This window comes from Rhynchophorus ferrugineus, unplaced genomic scaffold (assembly GCF_030347505.1).
Source record: "Rhynchophorus ferrugineus isolate W39M unplaced genomic scaffold, kcgeb_rfMv2 rfM10, whole genome shotgun sequence".
NCBI classification, from domain to species: domain Eukaryota; kingdom Metazoa; phylum Arthropoda; class Insecta; order Coleoptera; family Curculionidae; genus Rhynchophorus; species Rhynchophorus ferrugineus.
In genome coordinates, this window is record NW_027472589.1 from 9,659,066 (window position 1) to 9,684,447 (window position 25,382).

The window sequence follows — 25,382 nt, forward strand, 5'->3', positions numbered from 1 at the left end:
AGCTCTGTGTAAAGTGGGTACCGCGCGAGCAGTGTTAACGTAAGAAGCGTAATAAACCCGAGTTTTTGCGTCGATATTTGACAAAGGATGAAACATGGCTCCATCATTTCGAAGTCCAATCGACAGTCACCCGAGTGGACTGCAAACGATGAACCCGCTCCAAAGCGTGGGAAAACGCAACAGTCGGCTGGCAAGGTTATGGCCTCTGTATTTTGGGATGCGCATGGAATAATTTTCATTGACTACCTTGAAAAATGAAGGACCATCAATAGCGACTATTACATAGCGTTATTGGACCTTTTGAAAGACGAAATCTTTTTCAAGACAATTCACCGTGTCACAAGTCAGTAAAAACTATGGCAAAAATCCATCTTTCCCCCGTATTCTCCAGATCTGGCCCCCGGCGACTATTTCCTGTTCTCAGATCTCAAAAGAATGCTCGCTGGGAAGAAAGTTTCGTCGAATGAAGAGGTGATCGCCGAAACTAAGGCCTATTTTGAAGCAAAGGACAAATCGTACTACAAAAATGGTATCGAAAAGTTGGAGGGTCCCTATAATCAGTGTATCCCGGGTTATGTTATCAAGGGTTATGCTTTGTGAAATATGAATTTTTTTTTGAAACATATAGCCTAGAATATCTTCTTAATTAGCAAAATTATGTACGACATTTAATTTAACTAAAAATCTCAGTTAAATTTTATGCCTGCAAATGCCACTAATTTTAACCGACTTCGAAAAAGGAGGACGTTCTATGTTCGGCTGTATATTTTTTTACATGTAGTGTGTATATAGTAGAATACAAAATACGTGTAATGTATTAAATAGGTTAAATAAGATTTATTTTTATTTTTATTTAGTTATTACGATTATTATGTACATAGTTTATATGAGTATGTTTTTTTTGTGATAAAAATCTAATTTTGATTATTTTTTAAAAAGTAATCTGATAACTTTACTCCGAAAGTAACTTAGATTTTTAACAATCATCTTAAGAGCATATTCTCAAAGGGTTATGCTTTGTAAAATATGAAAAAAAAATCTTTTTAGCGACATTTAATGGACGACATTTAATTTAACTAAATATCTCAGTTATATTTTATTTCGGTATATTCCTATTTAATATTATGTTATTGGATAAATCAATGTTTAATTGCTTATCTGCCATTTCACGAATGCTAAAAGATGTGTTACTGCAGTATTTTTGTTCGTAGGAAAATTGATACCATAACAATATTAGTAAATTGCAATATTAGTATTTTATTTACTAAACTTTTCTGATTCACATATTTTTCTGTGATATTTTTGGTTAACCAGTTACACTAACAACATCATGTTAGACAAAAAGCAAAACACATTAGAACCAAAATAAAACAACTATACTGGTTAGTGGGAAGATACTCTCAAATGCTCTACGATCAGAGAGGTTGATTGACAAGACAATCATAAAGCCAATTTGGACCTGTCGGGTGCAAATATGGCGTTGCACTAAAAATTTAAATCAACTAGTCATCCAACGCTATCAAAATAAGGTTCTTCGATAGATTACCAATGCCTATCGCTACGTAGCCAACGAAGAACTGCACGATGACGTGGAAATAAAATGGATTTGCGAAGTTGTCCAAGATTTCGCTTTGAATTTGATTATTTGAATTTTGATTACAATTGCTGGACAGCGCGCAGGATGTTAGGAGTTTGATGCGAACCGAACCATACGAACTTACATAAAGTGTATACCTTTAGTGTAAACTATAGCTATAAGTTATTATAATTTTATAATTGAGGAATTCACATATTGATGTATTTTCTCGCACTCGACTTGCTTGTGAATTAATCCAAGTATAAATGAAATGTAGTAATAAATTAATTTATAATTAAGATTGTACTAAGAGTATTGAATAAAAGTGTTAAAAAAATTACATCAACAAGCAAAATTACCGTATTTGTTGTGGAAATAATCTTCAGGGAGATTACCGTTCGTCATTACACCACTAAAAACGCACTATGTTATATTTTAATGGAAAATTTCAACAAAAATATGCTATAATCAATCGAAATGATTTCAAAAATACTTATAAATAAACGACCTAAATCTATTATCTTATCATTTTCACTTGACGGTGTTTTGACGGTATTACCCGATAAACAACAAGCCAAATATTGTTTGTTTTTAGAGTCTTTATTGATCGTTACTAACCACATCGAATCCTACTTCGTAGTGCGTGCCTCTGGTGTGGATGAATGGTATACAGTTGCGTCGAGTTTCAGAGTCTTCTCCAGGCATTGTGTCCGGCTCGTTTCGAACGTGAAATGGCGCGGAATCGTTTTAATTGATAATTTTCACAGTGCACTCACTGGCTGGACGGCGGTCTATCTCAGACGCGTCCTAAACGAAAACTAACAACTTCAAAATAGGACTACTCTCCTAGGAAACATTATAAGGCGTCCTTATGCCGTCGCCGCCGCCTACCCCTCCTCGCGCAACCCGCCGTTTCATTGGTAACGCGCTGGTTTGGCGTACCGAAGTTTTTTTTAGGACGCAAAACTTTTCATTCGTAATTAGCGCGTAATCGTAAACTGTTCTGAGTTCAATTACGATGACAACTATACGGATTTCGTTAGATATCGTTCATATATGGCTGGATTTAATTTAAAACGTAACAGTAACACACCACGAGATGATCGTGTCGGAAAAATCGCAAATTATGCTAATTATCATTGTAATAGTTGAATAATAATCGAGATATGAATACGAATGAATGTTTTATGATAATGTTTCAATAATATTAACATTTATCAAACAGCCAAACATTAGGCGATTAAGTTTTTAAATATATTTGTTAATTAATTATTTTATATATTGTATTAATTATTGGTATAGGGATAAAAATGAACTAATTAAGGATGTCGTTAACATTGAGATTAATGTATGTAAATGTGAATAATGATGGAATCGCATGAAAGTCAGAACTGACAAGAAACTATGAGAGAAAACTTTATGAAAGAAGTATACTGAAGAAAGACGAGGAAAAGAGAGTCGTGACATCAGCAAAGAGACGCATGTCAGCATTTGAATATATGACATGGAACCCGAAGTATATTAAATAGTGTTTGACTGAGAACAGAACCCTGGGGAACACCTTGCGTGTATATAACATTGTTATTTAAACTGTTTGTTTGTTTGTGAACCGCCGGAAGCTCCACAAAGCAAACATTCATCGAAGGGCTGTAATTTCGAAAGAATTTATACGGAAGGCAACGCAAAAGAAATGGTTCAGCCATTATTAACATAGTATTACTAACTCGATCAAAAAAACTTGAAGAAACATTTTATGGACACCTCCAAAGAATGCGAGAAGACTAAACCACATTTTAACTACTCTAACAAAAAATACTTAAGAGAAATTAGTAGATTAACGAAGAAATTGAAAATAGGAAAGGAAGGAAGATAATTTAAAGATACGATGCCTGATGAGTACGAGGGGTGGGCTATTTTAACAATTTTTAACAAATAAATCAATAGCAAGTGGTTTTTATTATCAATACAATTTTTTTCGTCTTACACATTAGTTTCTTTATATTCAGTTAATGAGGTACTCAATGTACTTGTTGAATTGACTACGCAAAACTAGATATCAAAAGAACCTAGATACTTGAACAGTGAAAAATTGAATGGACCGAGTTTACACTTGAGCTGCTGAAACAAAAGTTGAATGATTATGGGAGATGAAAGGTGGGACAAAGGTTATGAGTAAAGCTCTGGAAAGCTTCAAAGTTCGCATTAACGTCAGGGAAGATAGTGGCAAGTATTTGGTGGGATTGAAAAATAAATGGGTATAAACTTGCCTTCAAAAGAAGCTTGTAAATTAAGTGTAAGTAATAGAATTAAAGTTTAACTCAAAAGAAACATAAAGATCATATATAATTAAGTAACATCTCAAATGTATATGAATAAGTATGTATCAAATGTATATAATAAGTTTTTGAAACACGAAAAAATCCGGAATTACTTTTTCTCTAACCTATTATAACGTAAAATGTTTATTGGGTGACGTTGAATTCATAAAAGATAAGCTGATAAAATTTAAGTTAATTAAATTGTAATAATAAAAATAAGATTGAAAGAATATAAATAAATGCATTAATAAATTCAGTGTCATCTCTTGACAAGGAAAATAAAGAATAAAAATTATTTTTAATATAATGCAATTATACATTACAATATGAACCTTCTTATATTAATTTAGAGCCACATCATTTCTACTTCTCCGGAAAAATATATCTGTCCATCAAATGAATGAGGGATGAAAACCCCTTAAAACACATCTAATGGTAATTTTAAAGACATGTATAAGACATGGTTTTGATGATTATTTCATAGATCTAGAAATATCAAAAGATGTTGCTTTTTTACATAAAGTCGATCTACTTCTTATTAAGATAGTGATAATAGTGAAAATATTAATTTGAGTAGTCCCAGTTGTTCGAAATATGTGATAGTTAATATGTAAAAGGTAACAGTTAATTGGGATAGATTTATATAATTGGAAAATATTTATTACAGTGTCATCATTTAGAAATGTATTTGCTACTAAAGGATTTTATTTCTTTAAGGAAATTTATTTTGGCTGGGTTTCCAATTCATTTTATACGTTTAAGGAATCTTAACCAAAATTGTTTTAAAGAATTTTTGGGCATATTAAAATGTATGGAAATATACATTCTTCGCATATTATATTTAAAAAATCATTGCTCATAAGCAATTAATTTTTTCTTGTCATTCTCCAGATCAAATTGTGAATAGAATGTCATATCAGCTATAGATAGCATATCAGATATTTTGAGAGATATCATCAAAAAGTACATATATTTCGATTGTCCAATCAATGATCAATGATTTTCAAAATAATTTTTTTAAAATAATTATTAGGTGTTCGTTATATATGTGGGTAAAACATGCAATGCAATTTTAACAGGAAAATAATTGAAGTTTGCTTTCAGTTTTAGGAGATAGAACTCTGATATATCCCATAAAATTGATTGTACTAAATAAATATGAAAAAGGGAAGAGTTGTAGAATAATAATTTCATTATATTGCTTGTTTTATGTTGTTATATATATATATATATATCATTGTTATATATATCAACCATTGTATATCGGTAGTCCGCGTCATATACAAGAATTTATTCAGGACGCCATGACTTTTGTACCGTACGGTCGACCAGATCTGTTCATTAATTTTTTTTTGGAGCAATGCAAACTGGGATTAAATCAAAGTGTTGTTGTTACCAGGTCAAACTTCAATACATCGCCATGATATCACTACATGTGTGTTCAAAGACTAAACTCGTTAATAATGATCATTCCCTGTGAAAGGTTACCTTTGACCAGGCCAACGCCTGTCCTGTCTGCTAGTATTTATAGAAATAATTATTATTCGTCAAAATTAGGTAGAAACAGGATGTTATTTATCGTCTTCGAAAGTTGCCCCATTACTTGTTGTTTGTAAATAAACAAACAAGTTTTAAAACATCTAGGTTGTTATTTGGTTGTTATTTGATCAATTTTACTGACATATCGAGTTAAATTATAATTATCTGTGCTACAGTACACTATGCGTTTTTACTTCTATTGCTATTTGTTTATTTCAACTATAATATTATACACACAAGGAAGTGTACTGGAATCAATGCTTTCTCTACTCTGCACTTGTGATATACTACAAACGGAAAATATTACGATGGCTACATTTGCTGATGATAGAATCGGAGACAATGGTGAAGAAGCCTCACGAAAATTACAACAGGAAAGTCATAATATAAATATGGACACAAGCTTGGAAAATAAGAATTAATGAAAGTATATCTATACATGTGCAGTTCAACTATAAACAGACCGTACAAGCACCAATAACATTAAATAATACTAGTCCATATAGCAACAACGCTAAATATCTCGGAATGAATCTCGATGCAAAACTTCGCTGGAAGGAACATATAAAGAAGAAAAGAAAAGAACTGGAATTGAAGTATAGGAAAATGTACTGGTTAATTAGAAGAAAATCACAATTATCAGTACATAATAAATTCCTATTATATAAGCAAATACTGAAACATATATGGACATACTGAGTGCAGTTATGGGGATGTTCTGCAAAGAGTAACATAAATAAAATACAAATTTTTCAAACAAAGTCCTAAGAGGTATTGTGGGTGCACCCAAATACTATAGGACTGATTACATTCTCATACGAATATTGAAATATTGCAACTTTTGGATAGCACCAGAACAGGACACAGACTCAAAAGTATCAAACCATCTGATCTTGTGTAGTGTTGTGTAGTGAGGTGCATATATTAAAAAATTCATCAGTGACATGTATAAATATTATTACACCAGAGACTGAGATAGGGCCTCCTAGTTATATACCTAGATTTAAGTTATCATAAAAACAAATTGTAGTTTAGACGGAAACGACTAGTAACAAAGTATTAATTAAATAATTAAAAAAATAATATTATAAATTACAATTATCTGTGCTATAGTAAATTTAATACTAACCATATCAAAACCAACATCATAGTAAGTGCCTCTGGTGTACAGCACCGGGATGGACTGCCTCCTATTCAATATATCACCAGGCATTTTAAACACTTCGCACTTGCAATGAACTATATCTAGACCAGACAGCAGACTCAACGTGATTTTCGGATGCCAGCCAGCGACTGAACGACTGCATGTATAAATGCGACGCTTTCTAGGCAAAAACCACCACGAAAGAAAAAGAGATTCTTCGAAGATTGTTGTCGTCCCACCGTTTCTTCCACAGTTCATTAGCGGTTGTGCGTATTATTTCTATTTTCAGTAATTTCTGGTTTAATGATATTCGACGTTGATGACAGCGTCGTAAGCAGTAGCGGTTAGGATGAAGTAAGGTTTCGACGCACATAGACCGATAGAGGTAATATAAGGACTGCTTGTTTGTAAATTTAAGGTTATGTTACGACAAGCCGTGTACATTATCCCATTATTTAGGAAGCTTGTTGAATTTACATCAGACCGACATTGTTTCTTTTATGTTTATCGATGGTTGTCTTATTTTCCGGTATCTTGACGGACCATGGATGGATAGATGCTTTTCTAACAACAATGTTTCGTTCAATAACCCATTTAAAAGAACGAAGTGTTTTAGTGAACAAGCTCATATGATGGTTTCGTTATATTACAGTTTCATATATTCCTACATTTTCATTTTTCTACTACATTATTTATCTAAGCCGTAAAAAACATTATTTCACTAAGCGACATCATCATATCATCATTAAACGTCCATCGTTTGTTTATTTAAACTATTAATTACCGTTAAAGCAATTTTTTAATTAATCTCTTAGAACTACAACAATCCGCCCGTGGGAAATAAGTATTATTATATGATTTCCATTATATAATATAACTATCCTGACATGTAGAAGATCGCTTCAGTAAGTGATCTGCTGTACAAATCATAATCTAAGTCTTATTCTAGATACCATTCTAACATGTTTAAAGTATATCCTAACTTATTCTAAAAACTATTTTAACTTATTCTAGAGATTATTAAAAGTTTTTTCCATGTCAAACGTCTATCGAAAGGCATTTCCAGATATTTAACATTGTGTGCTTGTGGAAGTTCATGGTTATTCAATTTTACTGAGGGACATGCTCTTCTAAAAGGGTGAATGTCACATGGGTAGATTTTGTCTCATTTGATTTGTTACGCCACGTTTTCAACCACAATTCGACTTTGTCGACTTCGAGTCGATTCGACAAGATGAAGTTGGATCCTGGTGTGATGACCAAACCGCTGTATCGTCAGCATATGTTGCAACAGTAGTATTTCTTGAGGTCGGTAGGTGAGCTGTATAGCCAAAGTAATATAAGTTATATTTTATGCTAAATTCTCATCTAATGTCCATTAATCAGATAGGATGGCATTAGATTATTATAGCACTGATTTATTAAGTTTTTAACACATCGTACTGCACAAACGCTATCTGGAAGTACTTCATACAATCACAATCAGTGTATCAACAATGGCACATAACACATATTTCTGTGATTTATTTTATATAACTAGTATTTGCTCTCCATAAAATTTGATATAGTTTAAGTCCAAGTCGCGTTAGGCATCGTGCTAGATGCATACCAATATATTTAGCATTCTCTGACTGGGGAAGTTTACAATTATTGATATTCACTGGTGGGTATGTTCTTCTAGGGAGACTAAAAGTGGCAAGGGTAGACTTTGCTTTATTAGCGGTTTCTTTAGAGTATATTGGAGGTTGTTTGATGTTGTTATTGGATCTTCGTGCTAAACTTGAAAAAAACTGCCGTATTGTCTGTACGTGTGGAGAGGTGTTACCATAGTAATGGTCTTTGTGTTAGGTACATCCAGGGTACAAGCAGTGGCCTTGAGAAACTCCTAAATATATCGAATGTATTTCACTGTATTCATCTTCTTGTTGAGTTATAATAACCATCAGAATTCACAATCACCGAATCTCACTGGTGATAACATACATAAAAGAAAAATACATATAGATAACGATTTGATTTTACAATCAGAGAAAAAAAATTAGTCTTATGTGTGATTATTGGAGATACTCATCTTTATATGTTACTTTTCTGAGATTGAAAATGCAAAAACAATATTTTTCTTGTTTTTATTATTCCAGGTCAGGTCAAAAGTAATTTCGGATTTTCATAATAGATAGTTTAAAGTCGTATGTCTCGAGAAATACTTATCCAATGGATCCATATTATAGCACGTTTGAAGGTATAAATCCATAGAATGTTCGCATATAAGAATTTTTTCGTTTCTTTCATTTACTGAGTCAAAACTCACTGCATTCTGAAAATAGAGACTAAAAACATTATTTTCATCATATTCACCTACTTATTTGCAAAATGTTAAAAGTGAGTAGTTAAAACCTAGGTAGAGAAGTGAACATCAATGTTAGAAGTGGTTTGCTCGTTTACATTACGGAAATTTCGAGGTAGAAAAACATATATCATCTCGCAATATCACAAAACAATTTTTAATCATTAATCATAATAGTTTAAGTTAATAATAATAATAATAGTTTAGTTTCCATTTCTGCATAGCCACTAAGAAAAAACGATAAACAGGATGAAAAGTGGATTATGTACCATAAAAGTACAAACCCGGAGAAGCTTCGCAAATGTTTATAAAGCTAGTATTGTTAGGTGTTTAGTAGAATTGGAAAGGAATTATTCACCAATCTGGTTAAACCTTCGCACATTAGTAGCATTCATATTAGATCACGGTTTCGAATATACCTCCACAACATCAAACCTCCTATAGGATCTCTGGATGCTGGATTCGGTTAACAATGGAACATATTTGAGAGAAACTTTAAAATGGATTGAAAGAATGTTGGGTGTGTAGCGACCGCTACGACCCTTTAGGCTACCACGCATTCACCAACAGCAAGTTCAAAGGTTGCCAACGCTGGTGAATTGGTACCATGCGGTTCCCGGCTATAAAAGACCTTTCTTTTCTTTTCTTTACCCCTTGTAATAGTACAACTTCCCTAGCGATACTGTACTTCCTTTACCTGTCCTAATATCCTGTCCATTCTCCCGTTGACCATATGTATCATTCAATATCGAAATAAACAAGTTTTTATTCAACCAGTGTTTTCAGTTTCCCCTGCGAATTCCTTCCGCAAAATAGTAGTGAGTGTTGTGAGTGTAATAGTGAACAAACAATCGCATCGACAGTCACGCATTCCGACCGACCAGATGAACATTCCTACAGGTGTAATTTCATCGCCATGGAGGAGGAATATGTCTGCCCCTATAATTCTAAATTAAAACCAGCTGCTAAAGAGTGGTGTGATCACGGCTTTCAGCCTTCAAGAAAAGTTCGCATTCAGAAATTAGCCAAGAAAGCGTTAACATCAGTTTGTACCTGTAACGACTACTGAAACAATAAATGTATTGTAAATTAACGGTGGTAGAAGGATGTCTTCCAGAACTATAAATCTAATTACAAATTTTCATCTTCATTTCGGGAAATTTCGCCTTAGTTCCCTCGAATTTATTCTAACACCGACTCTCTAAACAAATAATAATTGTATACGAGTTTTTTCCAACCTGTAACTGAGGCTTTCAGTAGAGCCACGTAACTCGATAGCTGTTTTTCAAAAGCTTGTCCGCACACATAAAAATTAATATATGACCAGTCACCACCAACTTAGTTATCATTCCAACTGTGATTACGAAATCAATTATTTTTTACGTATAACTTAAGCTAAAAAAACAGTACAAATAGTTCACATATATCCTTGTTTAAATGCATAAGCACAGGGTCGTTATGTAATTATAATTTTATTAGGTTTGGTCGAGAGACAAAAAATTTTCTTTATTGTTACGAGTTACAACGGTTCATAGTGAGATAATTTCAAATATATTACACAATGATTAATTGCAATGTATTGTCACAGTAACATAAGTTATGAAAAGTGTAAAGTTTAAAACACGCTTTTATTTTGCTCGAAAACGCAAACACATCATTCGCCATATAAAATCACGATGGCTACATTTGCTTGTGACACTGCGATTCTTGCTGTCGGAGATAATAGCGACGAAGCCACACGAAAATTACAACAGACAAACAGTGCTGCATAAGTATCTAAAAGGTGGGGCGAAAGTCCCGCTAACATTTTGATTGGGGCCATCTTGGTTATGCCACATTTAGCCAAGTTTCGCTTTAACCATTGTGTTGTGTAGATCTCCAAATTTTATTTTGTATAAATATACACTACAAAAACGAGCAGAAATAGTGACAATATTTATTGAATATAATCATTCCATTATTGCAACTCAGCGGAAATTGCGCCAAAAATATCCTAATCGTCCAATGCCTCACAGAACCACAATTTATTATTTACATGCGAATTTTCGATAGTGCCATAGGACAGCAGACAGGCCTCGTTCTGGAAGACAACGGACGTCTCGTAACGCTGAAAATGTGGCTCTGGTGCAGAGTCTCCAGAAACATCAATTCGGAGACGTGATTCCCAGTTACACATTTCTACGCGCAGTTTAAGGCGAATTTTGAAAACTAATTTGAAAATGTTCCCGTACAAAATTCAATTAGTCCAAAAATTGCTACCGAGAGATCTTGATCAACGAGTTGAGTACAGTAACGCAATCCTAAGACTGTCTGGTGATAATGAAGATTTTTCGTCTAAATTGATAATAAGCGGTGAAGCCCATTTCCTTATCAGTGGTCACGTCAATAAACAGAACAGTTGGTTTTGGGGAACACAGAATCCACTAAAAACAACTGTATGGTGTGGTATTCATGCTGGAAACGTCATTGGTCCTTATTTTTTTGAAAATGACCAAGGTGTTGCCATTACTCTTTCTGCTGAACGGTACCAAGAAATGATTCGAATTTTTGCTGTGCCTGAAATGGAAGAGCAAGAACTTAGAAGACATGTGAATTATTGAAGGAGACCTTTCCACGAAGACTAATTTCGAGAAGTAGCGATTTAGCATGGCCAGCCAGATTTCCGGATTTAATAGCTCCAGACTTTTTCTTATGGGGTTTTTTAAAATGAAAAGTTCATGTAAATAAGCCCCAAACGATTGAACATCTTAAAGTTAATATTGGTTACAAAATTGAAAAAATTCAGCCTCAGATGTTGCATCATGTTCATGAAAAATACCTTAAAAAGAACCGAAAGTTGCATAGCGAATCGCGGTCACCATTTAGCCGATATAATTTTTCAATCATAAGCAAAAAAAAATGTTGTGGCCGACGTTGTATAACTAAATAATACTATATTTCCATATAGCAACACCGATAAGCATCTTGGAATGAATCTTGATGCAAAGCTTCGCTGGAAGGAACATGTAAAAAATAGGAAAGAACCGAAATTAAAATATAGGAAAAATATTAGTAAGTAGAAAAAAATCACATTTACTAGTACATAATAAATTGCTATTTATAAGCAAGTATTCTAACCTATATGAACTTACGGAATTCAATGCAAGTTTTCCAGAACAAAGTCCTTAGAAGTACTGTAGGTGTATGGAGACACTACAGGACTGATTACTTACACAGAGACCTTCGGATAGCGACTGCCACTCAGGAAATCAAGAGAATCGCAAGGAGGTATGAGGAAAGACTCTATTCTCATGTTAATATCGAAGTATTACAACTCTTGGATAACACCAGAACAGAACACAGATTCAAAAGTAGTGTTGATATATAAACATTGTTACACTAGGGACTAAGATAGAACCGATGGGTCATCCTTATATACCTAGATTTAAGTTGTTGTAAAGACAAATTGTAGGTTATTTAGCAACGACTAGTAATAATCACTACATAGTATAAAACAAAGTCGCCTTTTCTGTCCCTATATCCCTATGTGCGCTTAAATCTTTAAAACTACGCAACGGATTTTGATGCGGTTTTTTTCAATAGATAGAGTGATTCAAGAGGAAGGTTTATATGTATAATACATGCATAATATACTGAGGCAACATTGCTAATTTTAGAGGTATCTAACGTTTTGTCGTAAATTAACCTATTTTTTTAGGCTTATTTAGCAGTTAGCAAAAACGCTGCCTAACCCTACCAGTTAGATCAAATTAATGTACTACAGTATTGTACACCATAAAAAGGTCTACAAAAAAGTCCGCGATGGTATATAATATAGGGATAACCCACATTAACCATTTTTATTGTTTACTTTTTACGTGAGAAAATGGCTTATTTACGAAGCTATTTTAAGCAATACGGCATTAATCCTTATCGAATTAAGTACCTTAAATACAGTGTGCAATTAATATAGATCAATATGGTTCCTTACAGCATGTAAATTAAACAAATATTTTCGGAGATATTACAAATTTAAAATTTGCGTTTAAAAATGTGTAATGTAATAAAAATTGTATGAATTTAGATATTCCAAAGATAGCAGGAAATCTTCATAGTAAGTATAGGGGAAGAGGAATTGTTTTACTCCAAATTTAATGCGTGCAGGCCAAGGGCAGTAATGAATGAACCAAAAATACTGGATCGATTTTAATCATATTTTCATTGAGTGACATAGGCATATATATTTTATGGCCGTGCAAAGTCGGAGCGGTTATGCGGCTATGTTTTTATATACAACGTTCATATTTTTTCTGTAGTGTATTTAATTTAGTATCAGCATTGCACCCGTGCGAAGCCGGGGCGGGTCGCTAGTGTAATAAATAAAATTTAAAAATCATTCGCCATATCATGTCACCACACGATAATCGGTAAAACATCAGTGAGCAGAAAATATCGATACATATTTTTAACAATACCGATATTTCGTTACTCCAACCCTACTTCGATACTCAGAACAAAAGTTCGATACTTTCCCTCAAAAACTGGCTATTTAATATCGATATTTTATGTTGATGTATCGATAATTTTTGAAAAAAAATTGGACCCATATCAATATTAGTTTTTGTTGCAAAAAAAATCAATTTACTTAAAAAGAAGTATCGATATTTTTGATGCTCCGATATATATCCGAAAAATATTGAAGGCGTTTTATTTTAAAATATCGATATTTTTCCATTCTGAATGATTGATCCAGAATGATTTCTTAAACTATCCAGTGCAGTATTAGTCACGCCCTATAACATTTCCCTTGCGAAGAAACGATCAAGAGGATGTATTTTTCAGTAAAACTGTTTGTGAATATAAATTTTGCTTTCATTTACCAACCTGCCTTTGGTGATTTTCTGATTTGCAGTGTTTTTCACAAAATTTCCATGATTTAGCCTATGGTTTTGATTTCTCAAGATTTGGTATCTGTAAGTTCCTATTGTACTCCCTGAACTGCAAGGTTCCAATTTCAGTAGACTGGTTTAAATCACATTTAATTCGCCATTGATGGCTGTGAATTTCGATGCTTATGCTGGGAATCCACAGGCTAGGGAGGTTTTTCAAAGCTAATCTTTGGTGACGCTACATTTTAATACTTTTGGCCATACTCTACTAAACTATGTCAAGAAATGCTTTGAGTAACTGCGGAACGATTGCCAATAAAGTTTGATAAGTTTTTTAAATTTATTTATCAAGCCTATATATTAATTTTAAAAGTTAACTTCATATTGAAGCCTCAGTTACAGGCTTCACTTTTCAGCATATGTCATTTCGTCAAAGTGTGAAAAAAAAAATCAGCGCGTTGAAAATGTCTTAATTTGTACCGAGTCGATCGAATTTGCTGGTAATTTTACTCTATTATTTCATGTCGAAGAAAAAGACGGCTGAAGGTCATCGTAGGCTGTGTGAAGTGCTTATAGCAACCGTGTCCCATCGATTTCAATATGTGTATACTGATTTTGATGCTTTAAAGGTAGTGATTTTGACACCGAAGACAAAAAGCGTTCTGTAGAGGCAAAAATTGAAGACAATACTCGATGATAACCTATATAAAGAGCAAGAAGAATTATTGGAAGTAACGCAAGAAGCCATTTCCAATTACTTGAAAAATATGGGTATGAATTGAAGCCGAGATACATTGAAAGGCGTTTCGTCATGTGTGAAATGGTGCTTCAACGGCAAAATTGCAAAGGGTTTTTGCATCGTATTGTTAATGGTGATGAAAAGTGGATCCTTTACGATAATGTAAAGCAAAAGAAATCATGGGGACCACCTGGTTTGGCGATATCAGCTTGGTGGGGTATACTCCGAGCTGCTAAAGCCTAATGAGCATTGCATGAATGCCGAATATTCCTTGGAATGTGATTTGGAACCACATCCATAATTCATAAGACCATTTTAAAATTTTGCCCTATATTAAAAACGGATCGGATTTTTTGTTTGAGAGGTCTAATACCATTACTGTTTCAAGCAACAAATATATTCCCGAACTTAAGCTGAGACACCACATCTATTATTTAGTATTAGTGTCACACCATATATTTCACCACCCACGAATTATTGAATTTATGATTTTATTTTAACGGATATGTCATACGCTTAAAACCATATTTAAAAGTTTTGGGACCAATACAGGACGTAAATTCCATAAAGAAAAATGCTTCCGAAGCACGATAATCAATTTTTGGTGTTCCTGATGCTGACGCTGTGTCTTACGGATCATAATTATTAGTATAAATGATTCAGAAGTAGTGACTTCGATCCTAATGCCCAGCTGTACCTTGAACAATTTAACTACAGGGAATTGTAAGGCTCTGCTTGATGCAGACTAATTATTAGAGTTAGTAACTGAGCTGGAATCTACCCGAACAATAATTTCCTAATATGTCGACCAAAGATATCTTATACATTGTTTGACCATGTTCTTTTCCTATTATCAATGAAAAACAAAGGACGTTTTGTACAAAATTCTGAATTTTTAATGCCTAGACTATCAATTCATTGATAAATCACCTGTAATAAATAATTTTCTCTTACATACCTTTAACAGATGATACTTACTTAAATATAACGATGATACTTTTTAAAACTATTAGGGTAGGTTTAAGAAGTCGCCATCTATACGTCTAATCCAGGATTTGAGTATGTGTTAAATTAAGCTGTTCCTGTTTAACTGATCAAACTCAAGTCTAATTCCGCATAAAAATATCAATTTGACTTTATGTTGTTTATTTACACGACTTATTAAAATCAAATTATGTGTTACTTGTTCAAGGAAAATAACTGAATATAAATGGACCTTTATGCGAACAAAATTAATAAAACTAAATGCATTTCAGTATAAATAATCTGTTTAATAAAATCACAAGCACACATGCATGTGAATACATATTAGTCGACATATATGGTCATATTTCCTACCAATAATCCCGAATGAAAAGAATTATACTCTATTTACTTTTAGTACACCATCAACATTACGACATATCTTGTATGTGCACGATTATGCTTGTTAAATTGCGGTTAATTTAATATAGGTATTTAAACCAAAAGGATTAAATCATCGTTCGAGTGTAATATATGTAATTTCAGGGAAAAATACATGCATTTATTATACTACAACAATAGAATAACATGATGCCTTAAATATAGTATTAATCTCCATCCTGTACATGTCCGTGAATATACTGGTTATTTACAAATTTTGTTATTTGAGTCTTACTAAGCTTCAATATTTGTTCCAAAACATTTGTTCCATAAGACTGTCAAGCTACGCATTCAGTACAGTAATAAAAATCAGTTTCATATATGCATGTAATATCCACAAGTCAAATGGTACCAAACCTGTCAAATGTGGCGAATGTATCAATCAACAGATCATCAGGCAACAGATCTCTTGTTGAACACAAACCTTATTGAACAATCTGTTATGATACACAGTATATTGTCCTAAATACCAACATTGTGTGAATTACTTAAACATCAATTTAGTAATATAGATAAACAAACACAAAAAACATTATTAATCATTAAGATAAGTACGAGTTCATTAACGATGCCCCACTAACAGGAAACGTAAACAATACAAAATGTAAATGATATTTAGAACAACGGTTGATGACGATTCCTAGAGCTCCCATGTTAGAATTATATATAGTAATACAGAAAACCATTAATTTAAATATCTATAAAAAAATACATAACAATGAAGACCGGGAAATGTACAACAATCGATAACAAGGCTTCTTTCTGATAAATTACATAGCAATTTGTTCTATGAATGAGTTGATAAAAATAATCTTTAAAATACTGAAGAATCGCATAATCGGTATCGGAACAAAATATCTGTCAAAAACTACTTGAAGATTTAATATTTTTCAAAAATAATGTACATAGACGAAATGATATCAACTATTAAACTTAAAACCTACACAACTATAAAAAATATTAGTTTCTGTGAAAGAAAAAACAGAAAGCCCATCTATATTTAAAAATGATCAATTTACTTGCTCATCATACCAGTAAAGAATAATGAAAATGGTCAAAAACATTTCAAAAAATACATACAAATAAGCAGATACAAACATCAGTGACAAAGATGATATTACTATTGATATTATTACATTAATGAATTGCAAGAAATTATGATAAACCTGATACCATTATTTTATTTCTGATTTTTTTACAAGAGCAAACATGTAAACATACAATCCTGCTATTAAACAACCATAAAGTATCTATTTTTAATTAAACGACTACGTTGGTCCATGTGTAAATATTTATACGAAAATAAATGCAGTATTTGCCTGATGTTTGGATTATATAACATTTTTATATTTATTATACAACTGCAATAACAAAAAACATTTAAAAATTCCCTGTTTTACCTGTAAAACCACTTCTCAGTAAAAAATACACTATAAGATTAAATCACCTGTATTTTTAAAATTAATTCATCTATTGTTTAATTTTTTCGTTATAAATAATCATTATTCATGAATATTAACATTAGAAATTAATTATTCTAATAATTCCATTTGAAAATGTAAAATGTCTGTTAAACAATTATTATTCACCAAATTCCTTTTATTTTATGAATTGAACAATGAATGAAAAACAATTTAAATAAGAACCCAAATTTTTATTAAAATTATTTTAAAGGCCAAATACTTGCATTTTTTACTTACCTAAAGCTCAATCAGTTTGTAATCTAGATTGCTTAGCATTACAGATTGACTTCTAATGATAAACGAAATGAGTAGTCATTTCGTTATTAGGAAATTAATCTGCCAAAGATTTCAGGAGACTTACCAAGCCTCCTCTTAAAATCGTCCCACATTATTTGGTAAAAAATCTTTGTTATCAATGTCATGTTTCCACAAAAACAAAGATAATATCGAACAAAGCAAAGCAAACTAAATAACAGGAGGCCAACACAACTGTTAAATAAGTAAAATCACTTAGATTGTAAAGGTAATAATGAACTCCATGATTCTGTAAGCATTCTCATACAGAAAGTCGTCTCTTTGAGCATATCAATCCCAACTGATGTCTTAAAACCCTATATATATATATATATATATATATATATATATATATATATATATATATATATATATATATATATATATATATATATATATATATATATATATATATATATATATATATATCACTTGTGTAATTAATATTTTCCTGAAAGTTCTGTGTTGCAAAAGTTATAAACAGATTGCGATTCGCTTTTTGTGACAAACTAATGTGTTATTTTCGTGATAAGCTAGTGTTAAAGAAAGTTATGGCTTATAGTGCAAAAATTAGGTCAAAGGATTTTACCAGCAGCACTAGCACTAACACGAGGTTCACCGGCCCATTGGCTGGCCGCAAAAATCGACTGTGCTTTTAACCGACATGAAATACTTGGAGCGGTCTTCTTGGACCTAACCAAAGCCTTTGACAAGGTTTGGCACGAAGGCTTAGTGGCGAAATGCATCCGATTAGGTCTACCTAACAGCTCTGATCAAATCATTTCTGTCTGGCACCCGCTCTATTTAATATTTTTCTTTTAGATATCCCTAGGAGATCACAAGTTGAGGCTGCTTTTTACGCAGACGACACTGCTTACTTTCGACACTGCACATCCGAAGCAGTCTCCAAAAACAACTCGATGAGACGGTCCAGTGGTTACATTTCTGGAGGTTGCAGGTCAACCCACAGAAAACCCAGGCCATCTTCTTCCACAAGAAGCGTTTTGCACCGAGCATTTCGCGTCTTAAAATCGAGAACGCCGAAATCCCATGGTCAAAAGAAGCCATCTATCTCAGTCTTGTCTTCGATCGCAAATTTAGGTGGAATTCCCACATTCAAAAGTCCCTCCATAAAGGTCAAGGTATTGTTAATGTGCTGTTCCCGCTTATCAACCGGGCCAGCAGGCTTCCTCTATCTATAAAATCTCTCCTGTACAAGATGCTGGTTCGATCAGTCGTTCTATACGGCTCCAGTGTCTATCTAAAATACGTCTCACCTAGCCAGGCGGAACGCCTTCAAGTATTTCAAAACAAAATTCTCAGGAGAATAGTCAATGCCCCCTGGTTCGTCAGGAATAATCATAGAGAAACAGACGTCCCCCAAGTTCACGATTTTATATCCGAGGTTTACTCGAGATATTTTTCCACTCTTCGTCTCTCAGACAATAGATGTATTACCGAGCTGGCCGATATTTTAGGCCAATAACTCATTCGGCTCTTCGTAGCCTTATTCTATCACAGTCGACACTACCCCGTCGTGCTCTAACTCCAAATTGTCTCGACCTTCTCCGGCGAGCGATTAACTCATGTACCGCAAGCTGCGTGGTGTGATAACGACGCCACTTCCTTGCCTGGCCCTTGTGCCTCTTAATGGTGTTACCGGTTACGGACACCCTCCTTACTAACAGTAAGAAGTATCAGTTAGGGTCATTGGATCAGCTGATAGGATGGGGTTTAGTGGGTGGCCCAGAGGCAGTCTCCACATAACCAGTCCAACTCGCTTATTTCTGCGGGTCTTCCCGACCAGGTATCCGTAACAGGATTCCCCAACCCGGTTACAGACCAAAAAAAAAACGAGGTTCACCATCATAGGAAATAGGATGAGTAAAAATAAATTAAAAACTACTGGTATATAAATGTATTTGGTGGTTGCGAAATACAAAAAATATATAATAACAAACGTTTAATTTTATTATTAAAAATAGTTCTCAGCTTCAAAGCTGAGATACCTCATATAAATACGACGCCAACAGTTTCACCTAAGATTAAAAAACAGATTTAGAAAATTACCAAGTGGACTAAAACAATGTTGGTACTTACTCCACCTAAATAGTTTCTTATGTCCAACTTTTCATTTTGAGAATGGGCGCCATCATCTCCCGCTCCTACAGGCAACAACAACACGTTCTTCCCGGTAACCTCTTGGAACGTTAACGTTATTGGAATTGAGCCACCTAAAAATGATCCAGCGGGTTAGTAAATGCCAACAAAATGAAGCTTTATCTTGACCTTCTCTTGTTAGATCTGGTTCCACCTTATAGACATGCTTTGTAGCTTTGATGGCAGCTTCATAGTGAGGATGTGAGGGTTGTTCAGTCCAAGGTTTTGCCCCTTCTGCATTACTAACCTACAATAATAATTAAAATGGTCTAGAACAACTGCTAAAATGTTCCCTACATACCTTTAAGCGATTTGGCGTACCACGCTCCTTCCATAACTTTTCCAAATACTTTTTGACTTGCTCTTCTACTTTTTCAGGATCCTGATTGGGTACAAGGCGAATAGAAAATTTTCCAATCACTTTTGCAGGAATTACTGTTTTTTCACCAGGTTCACTAAATGCCCCCTCTACAATAAACTTTTATTAACATATCATAATTATTATTCAACAAATAAACCTACCAATTCCATGCAAAGAAAGGCTAGGGTATCTCCAGCGGTGCATAAGTAGTTTTTCTTTAACTCCTCCATGGGGTAACTGGTCACAAGCTATGCTTTTCCTATAATCCTCAGGATCGAAATCAATTTTGGCATAGATTTCATTTTCCCCACCTTCACATACATTTATTACACATTTTTAAATCTGAAGCATGACTTAGTTAACTTACTTGATATAGGAGCTACATCATCATATATACCATCTACAAGAATACGGCCATCTTTATCTACCAATTTGTCTAAGAGGTACACCAAGTCTACCAAGGCTTCATGTACAGTGCCTCCATAAATACCACTGTGTAAATCTTGTCCTGCACCAACTACCTCCACAAAGAAGTAACTTATACCTCTGAGGCCATAAGTAATGCAAGGTTTATTAGTTCCCAGCCAATAATTATCAGATATGCACACATAATCCACGGAAGCCAAGAACTTATCTTTCTCTGATTTCAATACATCGTCTAGTCCTTCACTACCACATTCCTCCATTCCTGTCAAATTATAATTGTGTTACACAAAAAAAAATTAATAGTATTGTTAAAGTTACCTTCAAAAACAAATTTTAAATTTACTGGTAATTCTTCTCCAAGAGCTTTATAAGCAGCTATTGCATGAATCCAACATAACACAGGACCTTTTAAATAAAAAATATTTTATTTATAAGATATTAACTAAACCTATTTTACATAAAGATAAATACCTTTATCATCAGATGACCCACGACCATAAAGTTTATCATTTCTTTCAGTAAGCTCAAAAGGTTCACTATCCCAACCATCAGAGCGATAAGCTGGTTGCACATCCAAATGTCCATAGATTAAAACAGTCTTCTTTTTGGGATCATTTCCTAAAGAGGCTAACAGTATTGGTGGTAAATCAATCTCTTCGCCATCTGGTAATTGTTGCTTTCCTGTTCATTAATTATTTAGTATTAATCACAGTAATAATAAATCCTGAAATTTACCATTTTGCCTTATATCAGTAGTTGCCCCAAGACTTCTCAATTTTTCAGCTGTCCAGTTGACAACTTTAAATATTTCCTGACGTTTATGGGGCCATGCAGATACTGACTGAATAGCCACCATTTCTTTTAAAAGTTCTATGTAATTTCCTTTGTTAGATTCGACATGGCTAGCAAATTATTTAAATAAAAAAGTGTTACATACGTATAGAGTTAATAAAACTTACTCAAAAAGCCGTGTGAGCGGCCCTGGTAAAGGATCACTTGCTGACATTTTCTATTTATCAAATAAGGCCTAATTAACTGGTCGGTTTTGATTAAATAGGCTCACAAAGAATACTCTGTTATTGTGGTTATATTGACACGTCCCCATTCCAAATATTTATGATTCGAACATTTAAATGGATATATTTCCAGTTTTTATGATTATTGGTTGCTAAATAGCATATATGCCATCTGTTGCGTCTGTCATACTACAAGTTTTTAAAGGGTGTGACGTCGGATAGGAGGACAAAGAATGTCTATTAGTCTTTACGTATAATCTCTATTTAAAGCATATATGTATGCTCCACCTAACAATAATGCATTCAGAGTGATAATTACTTGAGCGTTTTGCTCGTATGGACAATCTAATATATTTTTTAACAACGCAAAACGAACTGGTTTTTTAGGTTATGTGTTAACCTACAAAATTGGTTTGTTTTTCTGAACCGAGTTTCTCATAGTATAATGTACTATTGCTTCCAATAATGGACAACAATTATGTTTTAATAAAGGACATGCGTCCTGGTTTGAAGAACATAAATGTGGTGTTTATAGTGCTGGAAGTTGGACCCCCTACGGTAACCAAAGAAAATCGCGAGGTAAGGACGTTTAAAGTGGCGGACGGGACTGCTTGTGTTAACGCGAGCATTTGGGATGAAGCGGGTCAACTCCTCATGCCAGGAGATATTGTACGTCTCACCAAAGGTTACCTATCAATATGGAGGAATTGCCTAACATTGTATACGGCTAAAGGAGGTGAACTGCAGAAGGTAGGAGAATTTTGTATGGTTTTCAATGAGCAACTTAACGTCTCTGAACCAAACTTATTCTCTCAAGTACCACCTGGCGCATCAACAACAAATAATTTGCCACTGAATAATGGTACAAATAATGGGGCTGGGAGAGTTGGCCCCCCGGGGCCGGCAGGTATACCAGTAACGACAACAAACACACCAATTCAGCATAATAATACACTAGGACCAATTAAAAATGCTACAAATAGTAATAACGTGCCTCGATCAGCAAATAATCCGGGCAGTTCAAATAATTCTAATGATGCTAAAAGGCAGAGGGGGTCTAGGGGAGGGCAACATCGGAATCGACACACTAGGACTTAAAGTGGAAGTGATTAGGTGACAAACTTTTATTTTAAATGGTAATATTCATTTTGTAGATATGAAAATTGTATAGAAATCGATGTAGCCACAATATTGTTTTGTTCGATTCGTTCAAAGTATTCTTTTTATTCAATTAGTTTTCTGTTTTTGGATATTGTAAAGCCTGGCTGATATATCGTTTCCTTTAGATGTTTTTAACTTTTACACATTGGATTTATTAAATTGAATTTTAGAAAGCAATATACATAAACAAAAGCAGGGTAAAATAAACTCTTGTAGTTTTTTAAATGGATTTCAATTAGTGAACTTTGATGTTATTTGAATAACATAAAATTGTTTCTAATTAATTCATCACATTTTTGTATAGGCCCAATTTAACATCATTGTTACGATTATGTAATTTTCTTTAAAGAAATAACTAATTTTATATGATTTATTGAAAATTGATCAAAAAACAAAAACATAACAATTTCAGGTTTATTCCACTTAGTATGTTTGTTTAAAATTATATATTTTGTGATTAATTACCTTTTGTGTTTTTTACGTTCACTGTTTAGAGTTATTGACAAAAAAATAGTGACTTAAATAAAATAATAGCATTCAAATTATTTCATTTATTCTTTTTCTCAATAGAACAGAATTATTTCAACTTAATTTTTATATCTGCCATTGTTAAAATAGAACAGTTTGGAAATTTTATATGTATTATATAAAAAAAATTATACTAATAAATTATACAAATATTTCGATAGTCTTTTATTTTCTTACGTTGCTTTTGTAATATCTTAAAAATATCGGTCTCAAAACATACTGTAAATTTTCGTAGCACACACCCTTCAAAATTAAACACCAAACTGCATTACCTAATGACCAAATCAGTTTTCTAGCAAAATAAATGCAAACAGTATTTACTAAAAATAGAAGTCACGATAAAAGGCTAGCCCTATCAGTCTCGACAGATAATAGGAAGAATGATAGAAGTTGGATTAAATCAATAAATATGAAATCAACGATATCCGTTTTAATTATTTATGACAAAAACAAATAAATATTTTTTTTCAGAATGATTAGGATATTCTATTTAATATAGGGAAAAGAAAAAACTATTAATCAAATGAGGTGATGATAAATGTAATGGTGTAAGTCAAGCCATTAATATTTTGAGTTTAAAATACATTTTGCTATAATGAACTCCTTAGTATTTAAATTGAAATTTTCTTTAATTTGCCGTAACTAACAGTTGAACTTATCCCACTATGTTTTTCACAATTTCAAATATAATTTTTTGAGTTTTAAAATAACAATTTTATTATTATTCCAATATTTCTTCAGTGATAACTTGATGACACTCTCACCTATTAATATATTTTTTGTTTGGTATTTTTAATATATATTTCCTTTTAAGCTATTCTGATATTTGTGCTATAAAATTTCAGTTTGATATATCTTTTTAATACAGCATATAAAATGTTATTTTTAAATTTAATCTAATTTTATTCCCGTAAAACGTGCTAGGAATTTCCGATATTTTGGAAGCACTTTGATTTTATGTTAGGCATAAATTAACATCGAATATAGGAGAAAAAGCCGTCAACATCGGCATCTAATAAAGGCCGGTATTTGAACGAGTTCAATCGCTCTTTTCCAGTGATATTATTTTCATCGCTATTTTTAGCCAGTCATTTCCATAGTTGCGACCTTTTCGAAGAAGGCGTTCAGTAAATGTTAATGGATTTTGTTTATTCGTACTGACATTAATTATAGAATTATCAGATAATTCTACGCTTTAAAAATAACAAGTCCAAATGTTATCTTATATAAAGTAGGCAGAGGCATTTAAACGTTTAAAATGGCACTTGACGTTTGATACACATAACCTTAAAGGACAGTGGCGGATGCTGCAATAAATTATTTTTGAAAAGTTAATATATTAAAGATTCTTTAGTGGACTGAAAATGGTATGCAAAATTATATATTTGGTTTAATATAATTTATAAGCAATAAATATCTGTTAAAAGTAACAAAACTATAGAAATTCGTTTGGAGAACATGCAGGGTCGCTTTTATAATTAGATTTTGATATTTTTTGGTCTTAATGAATTACTATAAATATGAAAAAGCGGTTTACTACACATCAAATTGACCCCTTTAATAATCAAATTATTATATGCTATAAAGAAATACAGGGTTTAAGTTTAATGTAATTTTAGAAGAAATTAATTCAGATATTTTCTCATAGGGTTATGATGAGATCTGTTATTTCTGTCATTGCCTAACTTTATACAAATAATAAGTGATAAACAAATAATCCTTTAGAATAGTTCAAGATCGGTGTGTTAATCTTAACTTTGTTTCTCTTTAGATTTTTTAGAACTCCTTTTTAGTCTTTTTTAATAATAATCTAAAATTTAAATAGTTCTTTATATTACCGTGAATCAATTGTTATTTTTTTTGTAACTGTATTATTTTCTCTTTGTTGATTGTTATGTTGAAAAATAAAAGTTTTTTCGTTTTAGTTTATTTTAATTTACTTCCAACATTAGTTAATTTGACATTAGTACTTCTGTGTATATTCACACAAGACTAAACAAGTAAAAATAAATAATACAAAAAAGTTATAATATAGAGCGGT

At 32.8% G+C, this 25,382-nt stretch overlaps 3 protein-coding genes across 4 annotated transcripts in view; 1 reads left to right on the plus strand and 2 right to left on the minus strand.

Annotated features, from left to right (window-relative positions):
• tan (C45 family peptidase tan) overlaps positions 1-6,745 on the minus strand; it is a 28,530-nt gene extending 21,785 nt beyond the window's left edge. The window contains exon 1 of one of the 2 annotated variants that reach the window (XM_076415761.1): positions 6,563-6,745. In XM_076415761.1, coding sequence (XP_076271876.1) covers positions 6,563-6,646 — 84 coding nt within the window. In that variant the 5' untranslated portion in view covers positions 6,647-6,745. Of the gene's footprint in view, positions 1-2,194; positions 2,606-6,562 lie in introns of those variants that run through there. The other variant, XM_076415762.1, reaches the window with a different exon arrangement.
• Positions 6,746-19,592: 12,847 nt separating this feature from the next.
• On the minus strand, positions 19,593-21,756 carry Cndp2 (Cytosolic non-specific dipeptidase 2). Its single transcript, XM_076415765.1, has 10 exons — positions 21,596-21,756; positions 21,372-21,538; positions 21,108-21,317; positions 20,955-21,041; positions 20,578-20,898; positions 20,372-20,521; positions 20,151-20,317; positions 19,979-20,096; positions 19,790-19,923; positions 19,593-19,728 (listed from the first exon to the last, which is right to left on the minus strand). The coding sequence occupies exons 1-10, from the start codon at positions 21,640-21,642 to the stop codon at positions 19,684-19,686; spliced, it is 1,446 nt and encodes a 481-aa protein (XP_076271880.1). The 5' UTR covers positions 21,643-21,756; the 3' UTR covers positions 19,593-19,683.
• An 85-nt stretch (positions 21,757-21,841) lies between these two features.
• LOC143203559 (SOSS complex subunit B homolog) lies at positions 21,842-23,496 on the plus strand. Its single transcript, XM_076415766.1, has one exon. The coding sequence runs from the start codon at positions 22,118-22,120 to the stop codon at positions 22,748-22,750; it is 633 nt and encodes a 210-aa protein (XP_076271881.1). The 5' UTR covers positions 21,842-22,117; the 3' UTR covers positions 22,751-23,496.
• The last annotated feature ends 1,886 nt before the right edge of the window (positions 23,497-25,382 follow it).

Excerpts from the sequence above, each read along its gene's own strand:
- Cndp2 (XM_076415765.1), bottom strand. The coding sequence starts at position 21,642 with ATGTCAGCAAGTGATCCTTTACCAGGGCCGCTCACACGGCTTTTTGA. Across the intron at positions 19,924-19,978 it reads ACCAGATCTAACAAGAGAAG|GTGGCTCAATTCCAATAACG; the intron begins GTCAAGATAAAG and ends GATCATTTTTAG. Across the intron at positions 19,729-19,789 it reads TAAGAAACTATTTAGGTGGA|GTGAAACTGTTGGCGTCGTA; the intron begins GTAAGTACCAAC and ends TTTTAATCTTAG.
- LOC143203559 (XM_076415766.1), top strand. The coding sequence starts at position 22,118 with ATGGACAACAATTATGTTTTAATAAAGGACATGCGTCCTGGTTTGAAG.